Source organism: Gadus macrocephalus, chromosome 14, assembly GCF_031168955.1.
Source record: "Gadus macrocephalus chromosome 14, ASM3116895v1".
Taxonomy (NCBI): Eukaryota; Metazoa; Chordata; class Actinopteri; order Gadiformes; family Gadidae; genus Gadus; species Gadus macrocephalus.
Window position 1 is genome coordinate 11,015,237 of NC_082395.1, and position 19,840 is coordinate 11,035,076.

At 43.9% G+C, this 19,840-nt stretch overlaps 1 protein-coding gene across 8 annotated transcripts in view; it reads right to left on the minus strand.

The window, feature by feature from the left end:
* Nucleotides 1-17,697, minus strand: part of fbn1 (fibrillin 1) — a 62,694-nt gene extending 44,997 nt beyond the window's left edge. For 3 of the 8 annotated variants that reach the window (XM_060071621.1, XM_060071623.1, XM_060071620.1), the window contains exons 1-8: nucleotides 17,439-17,686; nucleotides 16,933-17,231; nucleotides 13,170-13,252; nucleotides 12,017-12,115; nucleotides 11,132-11,227; nucleotides 10,860-10,955; nucleotides 2,784-2,981; nucleotides 802-927 (exon numbers count right to left, since the gene is read on the minus strand). In XM_060071621.1, the coding sequence (XP_059927604.1) occupies nucleotides 802-927; nucleotides 2,784-2,981; nucleotides 10,860-10,955; nucleotides 11,132-11,227; nucleotides 12,017-12,115; nucleotides 13,170-13,252; nucleotides 16,933-17,135 (901 nt within the window). In that variant the 5' untranslated portion in view covers nucleotides 17,136-17,231; nucleotides 17,439-17,686. Of the gene's footprint in view, nucleotides 1-801; nucleotides 928-2,783; nucleotides 2,982-10,859; nucleotides 10,956-11,131; nucleotides 11,228-12,016; nucleotides 12,116-13,169; nucleotides 13,253-16,932; nucleotides 17,232-17,438 lie in introns of all 8 variants that reach the window. The other 5 variants (XM_060071628.1, XM_060071626.1, XM_060071625.1 and 2 more) reach the window with 5 other exon arrangements.
* Nucleotides 17,698-19,840: the final 2,143 nt, after the last annotated feature.

The following is a 19,840-nucleotide window of genomic DNA, read 5'->3' on the forward strand; positions in this document are numbered from 1 at the left end:
GACTTATTAAGCTTGAAACTATTAGGCTTGAAACTACAAACTTGAACCTTGAGTGTCTGTGAGAATGACTGAAATACATGCTGGCAAGGACAATGGAAACACGTTTTGTCAGGGGATATTGAACGCAGGATCGCTACAGCACTGCTTTTAACATCTAACCAACTGCAAATCACAATGCACAGTGTCTGAAATAGTAGACCCGTTTGAATGTATTTTACACAGTCCAGAAGTTTCCGGCAATTATTTCTGGGCATAAAACGGTGCATAGTTTTTACCCATTGCCACATACCCCGTGTTCGGTCTGTTTGGTTATACCCAAAAGCACCAGAGGTGAAAGTTCTGGGCTGAAAATCTTTAACAAAGTCATATATTTTTTCAAATATTGTTTTATTCTTAATACATGTTATTGTAGAAGAGAAGAAGAGGGCATTTTCTACAAATGTTTCAGGCTGACTGTTAACGTTTTCTCAGAATGAAAGAAGTTTGCCAGTGAGTCAGAAGGTTTATATTCAAAGCTTTGCAGGAAAACGGTACAAACCTGGTGGTTTAAAGGGAAAATAAGTGTTTGGTGCTTGGGTTTAAAATAAACCTGAATAATGTGTACTTAGAGAGAGAGGCAGCAGGTTTAAGTATGGTCCTTTATATATACTTATTAATCGGCCTGCCACTGACTGGGGTGGCGTTGAACAGAACCTACTTAACTTTGCTTTATTGTTGTTAATGAGCACATGTCAGGCAGTACAAAACCTACTGCAATACTTGCTCATAAGTCAATCTGACTTATTCAATAGTAGTTCTTACCGTCGCATTTCTGTGTGACTTCGTTAAACTTGTGTCCAGCAGGGCACTTGCACTCGAAGGATCCCACGGTGTTGATGCATTTCCCACCCTGACACAGACCAGGGATGGCCTGGCACTCATCCACATCTGCACACACAGACATAGAAAACACACTGAATAGAGGTCCTTTCACACATCCATGGACACACCCAAAAGACACATGTGGACACACATGATAATACACACACACAGACAAACATATATACACACACACAAACACACACATCACACACACCTGCATTAGGCAGAAACACAAACATATATACACACACACACACACACACACACACACACACACACACACACACACACACACACACACACACACACACACACACACACACACACACACACAAAACTCTCAATTAGAGAGAACAAAACTCTAGTAGAAAATAAAATAATATAAAGTGATAAAATATAAGAGATAGAAGGACCAAGGTTATCAGAAAGGAAAGACAATGTGTCCTCTAGCAACCTCTACCAATATCTTTTCAACACAATTTCCAGATTATAACGATCATTATTACCATATTGTCAAGTATACAAAGATGAAGTTGTTTATTTTGCTCTGTTTGTCAGGAAGGCCTCACTAGATTTATTTTCTGTTCTTTTGTATTGCAAGCCATATCAGCTCATATTACAAATACCAGGAACAAACAAGGGATTTACACAACATCAATCATACATTACAATCCATGGGAAAAGGACCCATTAGTAGTTTCCAGTTCACCAGATCACAGTTCTCCATGTGCAGCCATCTATTTACTTTGTAATGAAGATTAAGAACCTATCGATGGCAAAAACATTAATCTCCCTTTTATACAACCACAACCTCCATCCGTCATCTTTGTTTCTTTAGAAATACATAGTCAAGCATCCATCTATCCATCCATTGGTCGACCTATCTGCCCATCCATACATCTACACATCCACGCATCTAACCATCTTAGCCTCCCTCCCCCCAGCCACCGTTCCATCCATCCGTCCAACCATCCATCTATCCACCCATTTATCCGTACATCCATAAAGATCTGATACCGTATATTCACGTGACTGCATTCCAAAGCAGCAACAACATATTCGTTCCTCTGCACACCGGGCCCAGAGCAGAACCCGAAACAGGCCTGCGCGGGCCAGCGCTACACCCCCGGGAACAGTACGTTCCCCCGGGGCTTGGCCCGGTTCACCTGGCTCCCCCCGCCTCCACAGGTGGCTCTAAAGCTGTCTGGTACGGAGCAGGCAGGGAGACGTCTGCCCGACCGGGAATGGGCTCCCCACACGTGGCAGCGCCACTGACCCGTGTGACCGTGTCTGACAGCCCCAGCGCAGTGTGCGTCTGTGGGCATTCCACACGCGCGCAGGGGGGCACTGCCATCCACCCCAATCCAACCCAATTAGAACTAATCCCCCAGCACTGGGACGGTGGGCAAGGAGACGGGGGAAGGTGAAAGAGAGCAAGACAGAGGTAGATGTGAACGATTGAGATGTATAATTTTAAACATATTAAAAAAAGAACACAAAGCCACTGAAGGACGGTGAAGTGAAGCTAAGCTAGGCGCTAGGTGGACTGTTTATATAACATGAAAATATATTGCATCTTATTGGGATTGGCTTTGCGTTCAAATTCTGGAGAAGATCAGAAGAAATCAGCTCCAACTGTTATAAAGATGTCATACACAACTTCATATATCGCCGTACATAAAATTCACATCAAATCACATTCAATGTTAACAACATGAATCCAAACAGGACATCAACCCTCCCCTCGCCCCTCAGGCCTGAGGTGATGCAGGAGACAAACAGACAAGACAGAGGTCAAGATGAACAAGACACGACCATGCAGATAAACGAAGAAGGTAGACACAAGGGTCCAGTGTGTGTGTGTGTGTGTGTGTGTGTGTGTGTGTGTGGGAGGGGGGGGGGGGGGGGGGGGGGGTTCCTACCTTGGCATGCCCCGGTTCGATGGTTGGGTATGAAGCCTCTACGGCAGGGCTGAGGCTGCGCCGGACACATCTCACAGGGGTGACCCCAGGCCCGGCCCACCGTGGCACAGCAGAGGGTCTTGGTGCACACGATGCCCGTCAGCTGTCCCTGGCACATCTGGTTGCTCACCGAGGCAAAGCAGGGTCCAGTCCGGTAGTCTTCACAACACACAACCCAGGGAGGGAAAACGGGATCAATGCGTTTTCACAGACAAAGTGCATGAATAGAAAATAGAGCATTCCAAGGACAGCAATCGGGAATACAAAAACAGATAAACCAATGTTGTGTGTGGAAAACATGCAGCGTGTTATTATGAACTCAACTTATTTTGCCCCACTCGAGAGGCTGAAACTAGTTCTCAATAACTCTTTATGATTGCAGAGGACTCTTCTGTGGTTTGGACCCAGCGTGAACCCGGCAGCCCAGCGGAAGATACCAAATATTTTCCCGACTTGCAGCACTCAGGTGATGGTGATGGCACAAGTGGAATGCGGTTTTTTCGGAAACAGGCAACTAACTTGGCCACTAATAAGAGCCGGTTGAATGGCGCTGAGTGAGGGAAACCGACTTCCACTGAAGCCATGGCCGCACGAAATGATGCATGGAGAGGGTGCCCAAGTCAACGCCACTTGCAAGAGACACATGTTTATTTTCTCTCTGTGAGCCTACGTACATCTCTGTTGTAAATCAAGGATACTACACGGTGTGTTCTTTTCCCTACCTTTTGAACATTGAACACTTTTGTTTGGTTTATGTGGCAAAGGAAGCTCTTTGAGGTATTTTAACAGCAACAATACATATAAATGTAGTCTGACACAAGACACATCACTTGCTAGTGAAAGGTTTACCTCTAGCCCCTATCTAGGTATGTGCTTGTGTCCGTGTGTGTGTGTGTGTGTGTGTGTGTGTGTGTGTGTGTGTGTGTGTGTGTGTGTGTGCGTGCGTGTGTATGTGTGTGTGAGAGATAGACAAAGACAGAGATAGTAGAGGTCTGGAAAAGCTTTTAAAACAATGTGGGCGGCCGCATACACAAAGTAACAGACACTAAAAATGATGCAGCTGGGGGGGGGGGGGGGGGGTGGGGGGTTGGGGGGGGGGGGGGACACACACACACAATCAGTACAAGCGTTGAGATACCAGTGTGCTGGTGCCCGTCTGCTGAGCATATGATGCATCCATCAGTCTGCTTCCTTTATCTGTGTTGTCCAGGACCGAGAGGACAACTCCACATCTGTCCAAGTGTGCTGCTTTTAAAATGGCTTCCCAGCTTCACACAATCTGGGGAATAGGTCATCATTCCTTAGACCAGCGTGGCTGACAGGGTGTGTCCGCAGCACCCAGTACGGTGTTTCCGTTACCAGTCCCAGGGCTGCAGAATGTTAAGTAAGTCCGAAATACTAAATACGGATTGAAGAAAAAAACATTGTGTTCTTCTTTTTAATATGATTACATTAAACATTTTTCGGTCTCGGCTTCCTGGCACTCCATCGACAGGTATTAACCTCATTGACATCACCAGTTCATATCATCACACATCTTCACGACTGTGTGACAAAAACAGTGGGAAATACAGCCCCAAAATGGAGACGGAGAGAAGGTTGAATAGAGAAACAGAAAAAAGGGGACGGCGGTGAGATCGAGAGACAGAGAGGGAGCAGGAGGGACGATCATCTACCTCCCAATAGAACCTGGATTTATTCCAAAAGCTAAAATAATTTCCACGTTTTCACAGCAGACAACAGACGGTGAGGGGAAAGTGGGGGACCCGTTCCAACATTACAGACGTTTTAAAACAAACAAGACATTGTACGTTTCCCGCTTGGACCTTGGCCCGGCCCGGGACCGTCACGTGCACGGCGGGCTCCACAGGTCCTGCTCTCTCCGGTTTCACTGTGTGAAACAGAACTGGGTCATCTCTCCCCCTCTCTCCCCCTATCGTTAGAGTCCTCTTTCTATACCCTTGTAACTCTATCTACTGTGTTTAGTTATATCTTCCTCCTATTGAATGACCATGGTGGCCATCACAGTCATACACTGACAAGGTCTGATGCCGCATCTTTAGCATGAGCATTTAGCTTTAGAATATTGCTAATGCTAATCTTTCAAAGTATTTACTATGAAGATCTATGGAGATACATCTTTCTACCAGTGTACATTTAAAAAAAAAAAATGGATGGAAGAGGCTAAAAGATGATACTGCACTGAATTTGGTTGGTATTAGTTTATAGTGCTATTCAAATCATGTGTATAGCATGCTTATTCACTTCTTAACTTCCATTGCTCTATTATTTACTTCCATTGCACTCTTTTCATTGGCTGCTGCAATTATACATTAAATCCAGTTAAGTGGATGCGTATGGAGCCAGTATCCTGCAATAATTCAAACCTGAAAAAGAAAGTTAAAAGGCTTGTAAGTCTGGGTTTGAAAACTCAACCTTATAAAAAAGGTTTTGCAACACTGAAAAAACATCTGCAAACATGATTTTGTGTTCTATTTTATCTTCATCATTTTCACCAACACAATTTCAAAGTATTTCTTTTTTCACACATATTTTCTCAGTACAAAAAATTTCACCAGCGACTGTTCAGAATTTGAACACTGACTGTTCAGAGATTTGATCACACAGGCGCAAGCTTTGAGTCACGTGATTATTGGCAGTGTTCTGTCGCGCATTCGTTTTGAAACTCATGACAGTCAAAGGTCTGTGTTGGGAATGGTGGATTGAGAGAATGGAGTCCAACGACGAAACTTTTACCGTATCCGGTCGGCAAAACTCCGATTACATCTTTCTTTTCCAGGAAAGACTTCAGTGCAGTCCTTTGTTCATTTCTCAAAGAAAATGATAACTTCAAGTCTTGAAGAGTCGCGGCCAAAGCCGAGTCGAAAGACAGCTGTTCGCCAGCAGCCATTATTGTTTACCTTTAACCCGGAACCGTCGCAGCTCTGTCGTCCTTCGGCTCGATTCCGCCCCTCACGATCTGATTGGCCTTTCACATTTTCTGTTTCCAGCAGCGAAAAACGACGACGGAAGGCTAGACCTCCCTAGCTGCAAATTAAATTGGCTGCCGCTAGGGGCGTCTAGATTTCTTGGCTAACAAAACGAATGCGCGACAGAACACGTGACTCAAAGCTTGCGCCTGTGTGGTCAAATCTCTGAAAAGTCAGTTCTGAAAAAATACATTGCAATGGTGTTTAAATTTACACCTTTACAAGTTTTTAAAAATAAATATTCAACCTTTCAAAATGTATTTAACCTTTCAAAATTAATATTATTACTTATTTCTCAATGTATGAACACCTGTTTGCAGGTTCCCATTTACAAGGTTTCAAAACTTGGAAACAATGAAATAATAATAATAATAATAATACATTGGTTTTATATAGCGCTGTTAGAACAGTGCCAGATTTGTAACCCTGCAAATGCGCTGGTGAAAATTTTGAACTTTGAAAATGTGTTAGTGAAAATGATGATGAAGATAAAATAGAACGCAAAATCTTTGCAGATGTTTGAATTTTTCAGGTTATAATCTCTTTTTTCAGGGTTGCAAAACCTTTTTTACAAGGTGTTACCAGCCAGACTTACAAGCCTTTGAAACTTTTTTTTTCAGGTTTGAATTATGGCAGGATACTGGCTCCATAGATGTGTGGCTGGCTAATTAAGGCCAGCCACACCCCCCTGCTCCCCTCCCATCTACCTGATAGTCAGTGTCACTTATGGAGGAGGCACCAAAGGAAGACTCTAATGAGTGCATACTCTTCATTCAGGGCAATTACAAGGCTCTATGGAAAGTTTGGACGAGGCGCCAATATAAGTTAAGTACACTCGTCTGTGTAAACGGCAAACACAGCTTTTCCTTTTTCTCCAGATTCAACGTCTTTGCAGTATTATTATTTTGTGAGTGCCACACATAATCCAGATCTGACATAATACCTGCCTATTACAGCTGCAACCAGAGGAGAGGGGAAACTTGAAGACCACATCCCGACATGAAACACAGCACAGAAAAGCTGTGCACTTGAACAGGCACCTGGGGTAAACAGGGCGCGTCCGATCGCTCAACAGTGAAAGTGACCCTGAAAATGTTAAACTCTCTCGCTCTCTGTCTCTTGCTCCCTCATTCTCTGCCTCCCTCTCTCTCCCTCTATCCCTCTCTCTCTCTCTCTCTCTCTCTCTCTCTCTCTCTCTCACTCTCTCTCTCTCCCTCTCTCCTCCTCTCCCTCTCTCCTCCTCTCCCAATCCCTCTTTCTCTCTCCCTCTCTCTCTCCCCTTATCTCTCTCGCTCTCTCTCTCTTTCTCTCTCTCCCTCTCTCTCTCCCTGATTCTATCTGTGAACTGCATACAGCTGGGGGATCCACCCATGAACATGTACATCTGGGAACAATCGCACAACAACACAGGCGTCCGTACACACGTACATGCACAGTCCCACATGAGCACACTCAGACACAAAGCAACACTAATACACAGGCACTAATACAGACACACTCACACAGTTAAATAAACTCAGATGAACACAAGAAAGCACACAAGAATTACACAGCCACACAAAACAAAAATCCATAAACGCACACAAGTGTACAAACACACACACACACACACACACACACACACACACACACACACACACACACACACACACACACACACACAAAAACTCCCCTCATCAAAGTCCAGTGAGAAATGGAGTGGAGAACAAGGAGTGATTAAGCTTGTTGTTTTCCATTTGTTTGTGCTCTACTTTTGGATTCATGCAGAACCATCTCGGCAGACAGGCACCCTCTAACGGAGGGGAGTGGGGGGGGGGGGGGAGGAGGGGTCAGGACACGGCCTAGTGTTTTCATCCTCATTAGTGACTAATGAGTGTCAGCAGCATCTCACTGGCTGCCGTGCACAAAGGATAGGCTGGCCGGCTGCTTGCTTCGGGACCCTGGCAAGTTAAACACACAACAGCAGACAGTAGACACAAACCTGCATGGAAAGCTGACGGGGAAGTGGGTCGAGCTTTTGGGGATGGGCTCCAAAGGCCATCCTCAACATGAAGATCTCTTATGGATTGAGCTGTGTTGGCCAGATGAAGGCAAAGTCAATATTGATGAGAGTGTGGTTAAGTGGATGTGAGTGCTTCTGGGTTTGATTGTGTTTAGATGGATTTTATTGCGCTGATATGGATGGGAGTGTCTTAGTATGGGTGTGGTTGTGGTCATATGGATGTGACTGGAAGGAAATGGTTTAATACTTGCAGGATGTGATTGGGATATGGAAGTTGCCACCGTGGGAAAAAATAAGATAAAGCCTAAAGACATATAGAGCGCTGTGTGCATCCAGAAATACACACTTGTACACAGACACGGGCACAATGGTTCACAACCCAACAATGCATGACAACCACAGACAAGCACAAGACACAAACAGGAAGGAAGGAATATCTCCTGAGCTACAGAGACAATGTTTGTGGCGTAAGGAGACCATGACTATCTATCCCTCTATTCTCACCTGACCGCTGAACTCGTGATTTGCATGACGAGCATATGATTCAAACCTCCAACCCCAGAGTGTCTCACTGAGATCCTCAGGGTCATTGTGTCATTGCCAACCATTGCAGCAGAAGAAACCAAGGATACGGTGTCTGTGTGTGTCTGTGTGTGTATGTGTGTGTGTGTGTGTGTGTGTGTGTGTGTGTGTGTGTGTGTGTGTGTGCGCGCGTGTGTGTGTGTGTGTGTGTGTGTGTGTGTGTGTGTGTGTGTGTGTGTGTGTGTGTGAGTGTGTGTGATTATGACTGTCACTGCTTTCACTAGTCCCAAAATCCAGCCCCAATCAATTGGTGAGTAACGGAAAATATGTCTATCACTATAAGGTCATACTTTAACTCTCAGCTTGGCTAGGTAGGGCTGCAATGATTTCATCGATTTCACCTCTGTGTCTTCGGTTCTTTTATTTCCATAATTGAAGGAAGTTGCACACTAGCAAACGGAAACCCATACTACCCCGCATGACATAGCCTGTGTCATGTCTTTCCCAGAAATTGCCATATTACTTGTTTTTGGCACCTTTAGTCTTTAGGCCAGACACCAAAGAAAACAAGATCAGTTACCTCAACAAAATGTTTCTATGCAAAGGTACCATATAATAAAAAGCCCCACCAAACATTTAGTGACATTTTTAACAATGGCGGTTCCTGCTCTCTTACAACTGAACGACCAGTTGTATAAACCACTTCTGTGACTTCAACTGCCTTCAAAAGCAGCACTCTATGGGCCGTGCTATGAATACCTTTGGATCAGATATCCAGCCAGCCATCCTCTCTCTCCCCTCCTTTGGAGACGTGAAGGGGAAAACCTCAGAGCTCTGCTAATGTGAAAAGATCCCGTTCTAAGCAGATCACTTTCTGTTAATGACATCAAGAAAGCAGTGTGTGTGTATGTGTGTATGTGTTTTTCAGTGTGCTGCTGGTCTATGTGTGTAAGGGGGAGTGTGTGGCTTTTTTTGTGGTTGCTATTGGCTTGCCTGCGTGCAGCACACTTGTATGCATGAAAACATACATACATTCAAGTGAGCATGTGTGTGTGTGTGTGTGTGTGTGTGTGTGTGTGTGTGTGTGTATGTGTGTGTTTGATCGAATGCAAGTTCAGAAATGGGAGGGGTTCTGAGAGCACAATGGTAATACTTGAGGAATGATGACCGGGCCAAATGGATGCCAGCCACGTGAACACAAGCCACTGGAAATTTCATTGGAAGTAAGTTCACCTCAAGACACCACCTTATCCATTGGCCTATTTATTCGGTGAAGGATCTGTTTGTTTCAAAAATACACACACACACACACACACACACACACACACACACACACACACACACACACACACACACACACACACACACACGAAGAAGATCTGCCCATCCATCATGTTTTCTTTATTTATGACATGTTTCAGATGTAAAATATTCACCCACACCCACTAGAACTTTCACCAACACCCACACATTCACACACACAACACACCACAACACACCACACCAAACTCACAAACACAAAAGCCCCATAGTTAATAAACTACAAACTGCATAATTATAGTCGTGGTTTCCGCTGTACGCAGTGACCTCAGAAAGAAAACACCAACAAAACGCCTCATTCCCGCCAGTACCACAAAAAAAAAAACCTCCAGGCCAGTTCGGTTGAGGACAGAGTGGAAACCAAAGTCACAACATGTTGAAATCCTGTCAGGACAGATAAGGCCTGGCGCTCATCCACAGACTGGACGGACACTGTCCCATTAGTGGGTTAAAGCAACGCTGGAGGACCACCAGCTCAGTCCCGGACCGAGACCAAGCAAAAGAAGAGGATGCCGGTAATTAGGAGCTCTGCTGGGAGTCTGAAGGTTTACTTTAGAAAAGGTCTGTGGCCGTGACCTCCTGGTGTCAACGGCCTCACAAAAGAAAACATCCCTCGCGTGCCTTCATGGCGCTCCTGCGCTATGTACACAAGCATACAAGCATCACACAGCTGAATCCCACCAACGCATAGCACAGTTCAACACCTTTCCGTGTTTGTAAACCTCCGAGGCTCTGACCATCTCAAACGGGGAGTGGTGGTGGCGAGGGAGGGAAAAGATCCTTTTAATGTTTTGTTTTGGAAAATAGCAGTCATCGATACTCTCACGCTTGACAAACCTTGCATATTTCACAACACATTCAATCCCATCCCCCCTCCCCCATCCCCCCTCCCCCATCCCCCCTCCCCCCTCCCCCCTCCCCCATCCCCCCTCCCCTCCCCCAACTAGTTTCAGTTCTGTGACTTAGCTCGACCAGCCCGTAGCCAAACCATCCAAGCGACCAACCAATAACCAGTAAACCAGTTAACCTCAAACCAACACCCTTCCCAAGATCTTCACATGAGGTGGAGCCCGCCAGTGTGGTGGTAGGGGGGGGGGGGGGGGGGGTAATTGACCACGGTGTGGAGCTCGAGGTTGCGGGGGGGGGAAGGCGGGTGGGGAGGGGCGGAAAAGGCTGACTCACGGCACGCAGGGCTTTGCCTACCTCTCTCGCACTGCGCTCCCGTGAAGCCGTACGTGCACACGCAGCGGTTGGGGGCCACGCAGCGCCCTCCGTTAAGGCAGCCGTTCTCACACACCGCTGGGGAGAGGGGGCAGAGACAGGAGGAGGACAGTTTGACGGACGCACCCGAGGACAGCCTGAAGGAAATGAGGTCCCAGAATGGGGGAGGACGTTGACTGTGTCTGGCAGTAGGAGTCGGTTATGAAGGAGGTTGAGTGTTAAATGTCACGTTGTGTACTTTGTGCGGGTCTTACGTTGTCCGCAGTGGTTCCCCACGTAGCCTTTCTGGCAGAGACAGTTGTCCTCAGCACACGATCCGCCGTTCATGCAGCGGATGTTACAGTGCTGGACTGTCGACGGGAGTACAGGCAGTACACATGTTCACACAATCCACACACACACAAACGCACACACACACACATGCAACAGGGTTATCTTTCAGTGATTAGATCTTCCTAGTATATGGTATATAAACAGATGAGCACATAGGGAGCGGGCGCTTTGAGAGCTGCTCTATAGGATCGTCATGGAGAAGACTGTTGACAGTGGATTCCTTCCAAGGCAGACGCCCACTCCGATCACACACGAAAAGGCTCCACTTGCAAGGATAGGCCTCTACTTTCAAGCACATGATTGCAACACAGATACTGTGTTGAGGCTGCATGAAGTGCTGTTTAGAATCCCATTCCTTGACTAAGCTCATTACTGTAGTCTTATTTTCTTACATGTATTCTTGGACTGGGCTGGATGGCAACAAAAATGTTAATAATTGATACCATAATTTGGTATCAAAAATATATATAATACTTTGACAATTGAGAAACCCCACATAAAAGAGTGTCTCTCAAACAGGTACCGGCAGAATTATTTAGCCTCCTATTTCTGTTAGTTAGTTTCATTGTGTTGAGACAGTGGCCTCGTGTCCACGGAGCCATCCGTGTAGGTCCACTGTAAACAAAGCTCATGCAAGCACAAGCAAAGAACTTCATACTAATATTCAGAATTCTTTGTATTCATTGATTGGAAATATAATATATAAATATATTTGAAAACCAACACTGATCTCCCTGAACATGACCAGTGAGGGCCAGCTGTAGAGCAGTGACGTATTTGGAAAATGAACATAACATTTAACAAACCTGACTTGGTCCCACAGGAAGTAGCGATCTGTCCGGTGGGGCACGTGCACATGTTGGGTCTGGAACAGAACCCATCTCCACAGGTACTGCGGCAGATGGCTGCAGAAGTCACAAGTCACACTTTAGTCAATGAAGAAGTCCTCAGCATCGCCATGTTCTGAGCTTAAACACCATTTCTAATAGTAGTACATGTTGTAGTTTACTGTTTAATGCTATTCTGATTAAGGATGTCAACAGGTAGACAGCAGATATCACTTCGAAAATAGAACCTTCCGGCAGGGAGGTTCCATGTTCGAAGTGCTGTTTTTGGTCAAACACTTTAACAGCTAAGCTATCTTTTTTCTTTAGTATCAAGGGTAATTAGACAGTTAATTAACATATAGCACAGCCAAGCCATTTAAACTAAAATAGGCCCCAGTTAGAACACAGGCATTTCTGTGTTTTCAACCAATATCATTCTTAGATAATTGGCGACGATTTGGCAGAGGTGCCAAGCTTCATTTTTGCCCTTTTGTCCACATCCAGCTAACTGTTTCTATCCACTGTGAGATGAAGCGAGGCTGTTCTTCCCCTTCCCACAGTGTTGTTGGCATGGTGCAGTGGCCATAACTCCAATCAGGTACCGTCCAGCCCCAGACTCCAAACTCCCTGAACCCCACTGCTAAACAATGTCATTAGAGCGACCTCAGGGAGACAGCTAGCCAGACTGCAATCACTCTACTCAACAAGCAGAACTGTTCTGTCAGATGAGAGGTGGGGAGAGAAATAGAGAGAGACTGACATAATGGGAGAGAACGAGAGGGAATGAGTGAGAGAGAACTGAGTAATTATTTTAATTAATAATCTATTCCGTGAAACTATCATTTGGCCGTCAGATTAACAATTTGAATTCAGAATCAATTTCATCACTATGCACACAGTTGCATTTCAGCTGCTTTGCTTCCAAAATAAGTGGAGAATCTAGCCAGATCCAACATTAACACCTGCCACCAGCCAATTGTGGATAGATTTGACCATTTGACAGGTCAACAAATTCATGGTTATATATTATAACAATTGCTTGGTCTGTAGATATTTAAAGTCTGGCAGGTAAAAAGTTTTTTTTTTAATTGAGATGGTGTCCCTGATACCTGATGAATAATGGGGTACTTACGGACAATACACTGGTTGCCTCCGGTCAGGGTCTTCCAGCCTTGGCAGCAGAAAGCGTTGTTTCTAGTTCCGCACACGTTAGGCCTGAGGAAGAACCATGAAGAATCATGAAGCTTTAGAACAACTGCGAAGATCTCAAACATTCATGAAGATCTAGACAAGTGTTTTTCAACCTGTAGACAAGGGTCAAGCAGGTGGTATGTGGGAATTTAATCTTGAAATAGACCGATTTACAATGATAGAAAATATAATGTTGATAATTTATATCAAATAAGGTGGCTTTATGCATTCCATCATAAGTTTCCCTTGGAATGTTTTCCATTCATGCTTTGTGTTGATTAGTGATGGCTAAATGCACACTGGGAGCACCGATGCTGATTTTTTGTCCTTCTTGCAATATTACTTGTATGTAAAGGGTTATGGCACTCTCTGCTCAGCAACAGAACGGCATGTGTCAATTATTCACTATTTGCATACACAATTTACATAATGACCATTTCATGATACACATCCAAGTTTGGGAACCACTGATTCACCACAATCAAAAAGATCTAGGACCCTCAAGATATCTAGAACAATCATGAAGATCTAGATTAAGCTTGATTAAGTGAATGATATAAACAGGACTTTTGTTATTTTACTACCGGAGTGGGGCACCACTTCCTGTTTGGTGCCCCATCTGTAATATATCTGGAAAAAACTATCAAGTCAAAATTATATTCCAAAAATCCGTAATTATACGCCTCAACAAACTGCAAACTTTTCAAACTTTCTGAAATTGGAACTTTAACACACTTCTCAACATTAACATACGTTCTGATCATTACAACTTTCTGAACTGCAACAAAGTTTAACAACCTTCGTCTGTAAACAATTTAGTATTCCAGTTGAGTCAGGATGAGACAATGGATGTCTGACTCTTAAAGAGTAGTTTGAGTCAACTGATTAGGCCCAAGGAAGACAACCTGCCTTTCCCTAGTTTATTACTAACTGGACATACCATTACAGAACGCCTGTACTCCTTTGCCGGATTCCCCAGCTTATTAGGAATTGACACCTCAAACATTCAAATATATCAGATATAAGGCAAGGAGATAATTTGATAAAAATTGACTTTTATCAAATTGTCTCATTATTAACTTAACTGAACTTTAACTGCTACATAACAGGCATTATAATAACACATGCACTAAAGAGGATAAATTATCTGCAAACTAAATCATTGACTGGAGGAAGTTTACACATGTGACCAAGAAATTAAGTAGCAGTTAAATTAAAGTAAAAAAAAAAGGGAAAATTCAAATGATATGAATCCAAAGATGAGGGACCAAATATATGAACACAACAATAAATATAACTTCTGCTCAATCAATAAACATTCATTCAATCCCTAGATAACATGACCACGATATGTGTGGGATGCACTTATAAAGCATGCATTTGTTTAACTGTACATTTAATTAAAAGTAACGTTTATTAAAAGATTTAAGTCGAGAGAGATAGAAGGACATAGAGGGAGTGTGGGGCTTCTACCCATGTTCCGTTTGATGTCCCAGGACTGTTATATGACCCCCAGGGAAGGGGAAGCCATAGAGCGACAAAGGGGGATGTTCAGAAAAAAATAGTGGTACTGTGAATCCTCCAAATGGTTCCAAAGAAACACTGCATGCGTGTTCGGCACACGTCCATTTACTTCTTGTTTTAAACAGTCCAAGTGGTTCATCCTCGTGAGGATGGGTTTGTATTTGTATGTTTAATTATATGTGGTAGAGTGTGAATCTAAGGAATGCATGGAAGAGGGGGCTGGAATATTACCCCGTCCCAAATGGTGTGCGTTTAAACTCATCAGGCAATAAAAATGTGTTGAATGTGTCATGCAGTTCAATTAATAGCAATGGGGTTTATTTGGTCAGTGCAGTTAAAAAGCTCATTTTTGGAATGGCGGTTTGTGTGGACGAGGGTTTACTGTGGAGCGTCAGGTGGGATGAATCACTTATCATGCTCAGATGAGTCAATGAGGGTGTAATGAAGTGTGTAAGTGTTTTATCGAAAGCACCGCTACATGAGCACTGCTGCACTGCTACATGAACATCTAGAACAATCATGAACATCTAAAATAATCATGATCCTTCCAGAACAATCAATGAGAAAATCATAAACATGGACATCTGTCACAACCATCAATGTCTACAACAATATGTATATTACTGAAATACAGGACAATCAAAAACCTAAAAACTGAAAATGAATGAGCTTCTAGGAAAAACTCAGGAAGAAACCTGCATGTAAAATTACTAAAAGCTATAAGAACATAAACCACATTTATATTTGCTAACATCACTTGATTGTATGGTTAAAGCTTAAAACCTGTCAAGTCCATGTTCTCTCCACACCGTGACTAGATTATTACAAATATTATTACAAAAATACGGCCCTCAACGATGCCCCTCAAATGCTTTTTAACAATCTGATATATAAACTAAATTCAAGTCAGCACAGAAAAACCAAACATTTGTTTGCTCAAGGGTTATGAGGCTAATTATATTACATGACATGACATTTCCCCAATCATCTGAGGGGCAAAGCTTCACCTGACCATGTACCGAGCATCAGAACTTCCCACTCCGCACAGCATCATATTTGGACTGTGCTTGAAGCAGCAGTCATGTTTACAATTGAAATTCATTCAACAGGCAGGGAAATACTTCCACGGTTCCAGGGGCCGAGCATCACTGCTCTCCAGGGAAGAGCAAGAGCTAGATGCAGAATGCAGCCAGAATGTCTCCCCTTCCTGCATGCAGACGTTCTGATAAAAGATATTCAAACTAATGACATTCAAAAATACAAATATACATACATTGAACGTTCATCTTTACATAACCTACAACATTTCGCTCTCACATGCACTCAGACATAGGCTACACTCTTTATCTGTATTTCAATCATATCACTATTTTTCCCATTCTGTTGTAAATGCTCGTAAACATATTCCACTTGCACTGTGTACACATGGTCGCACACGCTCTTTCTCTCTCTCTGTCTAACAGACACACACACACGCACACGCACACGCACACGCACACACACACACACACACACACACACACACACACACACACACACACACCAACTAAAACTACAGCAGTCACCCACTGTGTACAGCTGCAGATGTGATTTATCCCAAACTGGGGTGTGGTGTTTTTGGCCAGAAAAAGGATAAAGCTGCAGGTCTCTGGGTCTCCTGGTCTCTCTGTCTCTAGGTCTCTCTCTCTTTTTCTTTCTCTCCCTCTCTTCCTCAATCTCTGTCTCAGTGCAACAGACATTCCTACAGCCACACACGACCAATGGCCTCCTTTGTTTGGATGTAATTTATTATTGCAGTCATCAGGAATGTGATATTCCTGCCAATATTTAATTACTAGAGTTGCTCCAAACTTCCTATCATACACAATCGCATTTGTAGGCCTCAATCTGCATTCTTTATATAAATGTCAAATTGTTTATGTGACGTTCCACTTTAGCCAAGTCCCTGGAAGACATATGTAATGCATACAATGGAAACTATATAGCAAGCGTATAGGCTACACCTGCTACTCCACATCTTACAACTTGGTTATAATAAATCACCGTTGTTTAACAGAATAGGAACAGCAACATTTCGAAAACATACAAGAAAAGTGGGAAAATACAAAAACTGAAAACATGGATGTGATCCTATGCCTGCTACACATGGTATCGATTAGTTTGTTAGACAGTGCCATTACCCTCTGAGGACTTCCGAGCCTCCCCTCCTTTTAGCCCGGCTTGCCCTGGGCTCGGACGGCTTGGCCAGCTCGCTGTCTTCTGCGGTGACCAGCTCTGCAGCGGCGTCCTCTTCGGCCACAGCCACAGCTAGAGGCGACAACAACGCCACTAGCAGCAGCAGGACCAGCTGCAAAAGCAGTCCTCGACTTGCACTGTCTTGCATCTCTTCTTCTCAAATGTGTACAACTCCACCGGTCAGTGTTTTACCATTGACGACTGCGACTCGGACGCAGCCTGCGCAGTAGCTACCAAGTCTAAGCTGTGGAAAGAAAAGAAGCCCAAAATAAATACAAACTCGAAAAAAAGCATAAAAAGTGTACAAGTGATGCTGTGGATATATTCTCTTCTTGCAGGTAACTGCGTTGTGGGGTGAAATATATGATCATGAAATACATTCACAGTTTGCAAATTCTAGCCTAATTCTAGTGTTAAAATTCAAATCTCGCAAATCTGAAAGTTACTTTACCTTATCTCCCCAGTCGGAGATACGCCTCAGACCCGATATAGGACCAAGTTTCCCTTAACTTTTCCAAAAGGAATGTATCAAAGATATCTGTGGAAAATAATTCAACCCAGGCAAACCACTTTATAAACGCTACAAATAATTGCGCATTTCAACGTTTGTCGTCCAACCTGGTGCATCCAGAGGCGTTGATGCATTCCAAAGGATGAAAATGTTGAAACTTCCCCCCAGATCTCTCTCTCTCTCTCTCTCTCTCTCTCTCTCTCTCTCTCTCTCTCTCTCTCTCTCTCTCTCTCTCTCTCTCTCTCTCTCTCTCTCTCTCTCTCTCTCTCTCTCTCTCTCTCTCTCTCTCTCTCTCTCTCTCTCTCTCTCTCTCTCTCTCTCTCTCTCTCTCTCTCTCTCTCATTCGCGGTCACTTTTTCTATCTCTATCTCCCTCAAACTCTCTCCGCCTGACTCTCCCTCACTCTCTCTCCCACTTACTCGCTTTCTATTTCTCTCGTCTCGCTCTCTCTTGCTGTATAACTCCTTCCTCATCCGTGCTTGCTAAACTTTCTACCAAAATGTTTTATTCCAGCTCTCGCGATACAGAAAATAGAGCGCAAATACCTTATAGTTAGGGGAGCCAGGAGATTAAGCCTGCAGTAAGAGTCTGTTTAAAAACGGAAACGTACTTTTTCTATAAAAATGTATTGCCCTCATTTCATCTGCTTAGCTTCGAGGGAATGTTTGTACAATAGCCACTGGTTTCACTCTATGTCACTTACTGAATAAACCCCCAAACTTAGATTTGAAAAGTGTATAGGGTTTTAAGTGTTCATAGTGTGTGTGTGTGTGTGTGTGTGTGTGTGTGTGTGTGTGTGTGTGTGTGTGTGTGTGTGTGTGTGTGTGTGTGTGTGTGTGTGTGTGTGTGTGTGTGTGTGTGTGTGCGTGAGCTTGTGCGTGAGCTTGTGCGTGTGCCTCTGTGTCTCTTTTTGTTTGATACGCACACACATACCAAAAGTAGGTAATGTGAGATGGTCTGGATACTTTGGCAATGAGCCAGCTCATCCAAGCCTGCATATTATCAACTCATCTGCCTCATTGAGGTGTAGACTCTCCTCTGGTAAGCTTGTAAGTGAGTGGAGTCAGGAGTTTGGTGGAGATAGCAGTAACCATGAGAACCCATAGGCACCTGTCACTGTGGTCACCACAGGACCTATTGCAAAAATGTGTGTGTGTGTGTGTGTGTGTGTGTGTGTGTGTGTGTGTGTGTGTGTGTGTGTGTGTGTGTGTGTGTGTGTGTGTGTGTGTGTGTGTGTGTGTGTGTGTGTGTGTGTGTGTTTGTGTATGATCATTATGTCTGTCCTACACACTGCCATCTGGACTTTATTGTATATGAATATCTAATTGGACATCACATAAACACACAGAGACACCATGACTGAAAACATGCATCCATGAACACACACACACACACACACACACACACACACACACACACACACACACACACACACACACACACACACACACACACACACACACACACACACACACACACACACACACACACATACAAAGACAAAGACATTCTCACCCACTCACATAAGCAGATAGAATCATAGACACAAGCGCACAGGGCACTGTAAGAGTGATAGTTATGATGTCATCTGAGGGCTTTCTTTCACTGATGCTTGGTTTAGTTTAAACTCTTGGTTCATATCAACAGGATATAGCGTGGAAGAAAAGACACGATATAAAACAGGGCAGGGTTACTGTCTATTCACCCTTGACGCAGAAAAGCTGTCATTGATCATAAGACACTGCCCCCCCCCGCCCCCCCCCCCCTCGCTTCTCACAGTATCAAACCAACCCTCCCTCGACTTTGTCTTTGAAATATATTATTTGAATGAAATTTGTTAGGAAGGAAAATTCTGGTACGTGAAATGCATTGCGGGAATATCTCTACTGAGTTGAAGGCACCAACTGCCAGCCACTGTATGAGCCAATTAAGACATGAGGCTGCTCCCAGCTGATCCCTCAACAATCAGGGCATCTCTTCCTTGATTTGTTCGGGGAATCTATCTTGCCAGTCAATCACATGCGTGTGAAATCAACACTTCTCAATGGTGGACAAATTTAGGGAGAGGGAGAAAAGACAAAGGAAATGTTTTTTGATTTAGTTTCCAAATCTTGCTATCTTCTGCTCTTTTCTGCTGTCTCTCTTTGCAACACTGTAATCGTAACTATACCACAGCTTTAATGTTGTGAATGAACGACATTGATGCAGAAAATAAATACATTTCAATGCAACAGTTTTAGATAGTCTAGATAGAGATGGGCTGCAGCTGCCCCTGGAGCATTAAGTGAAGGGAGACTTTCTCACACTGTGTGTTGTGATTGGCTGAAAAATCTATGCACCAT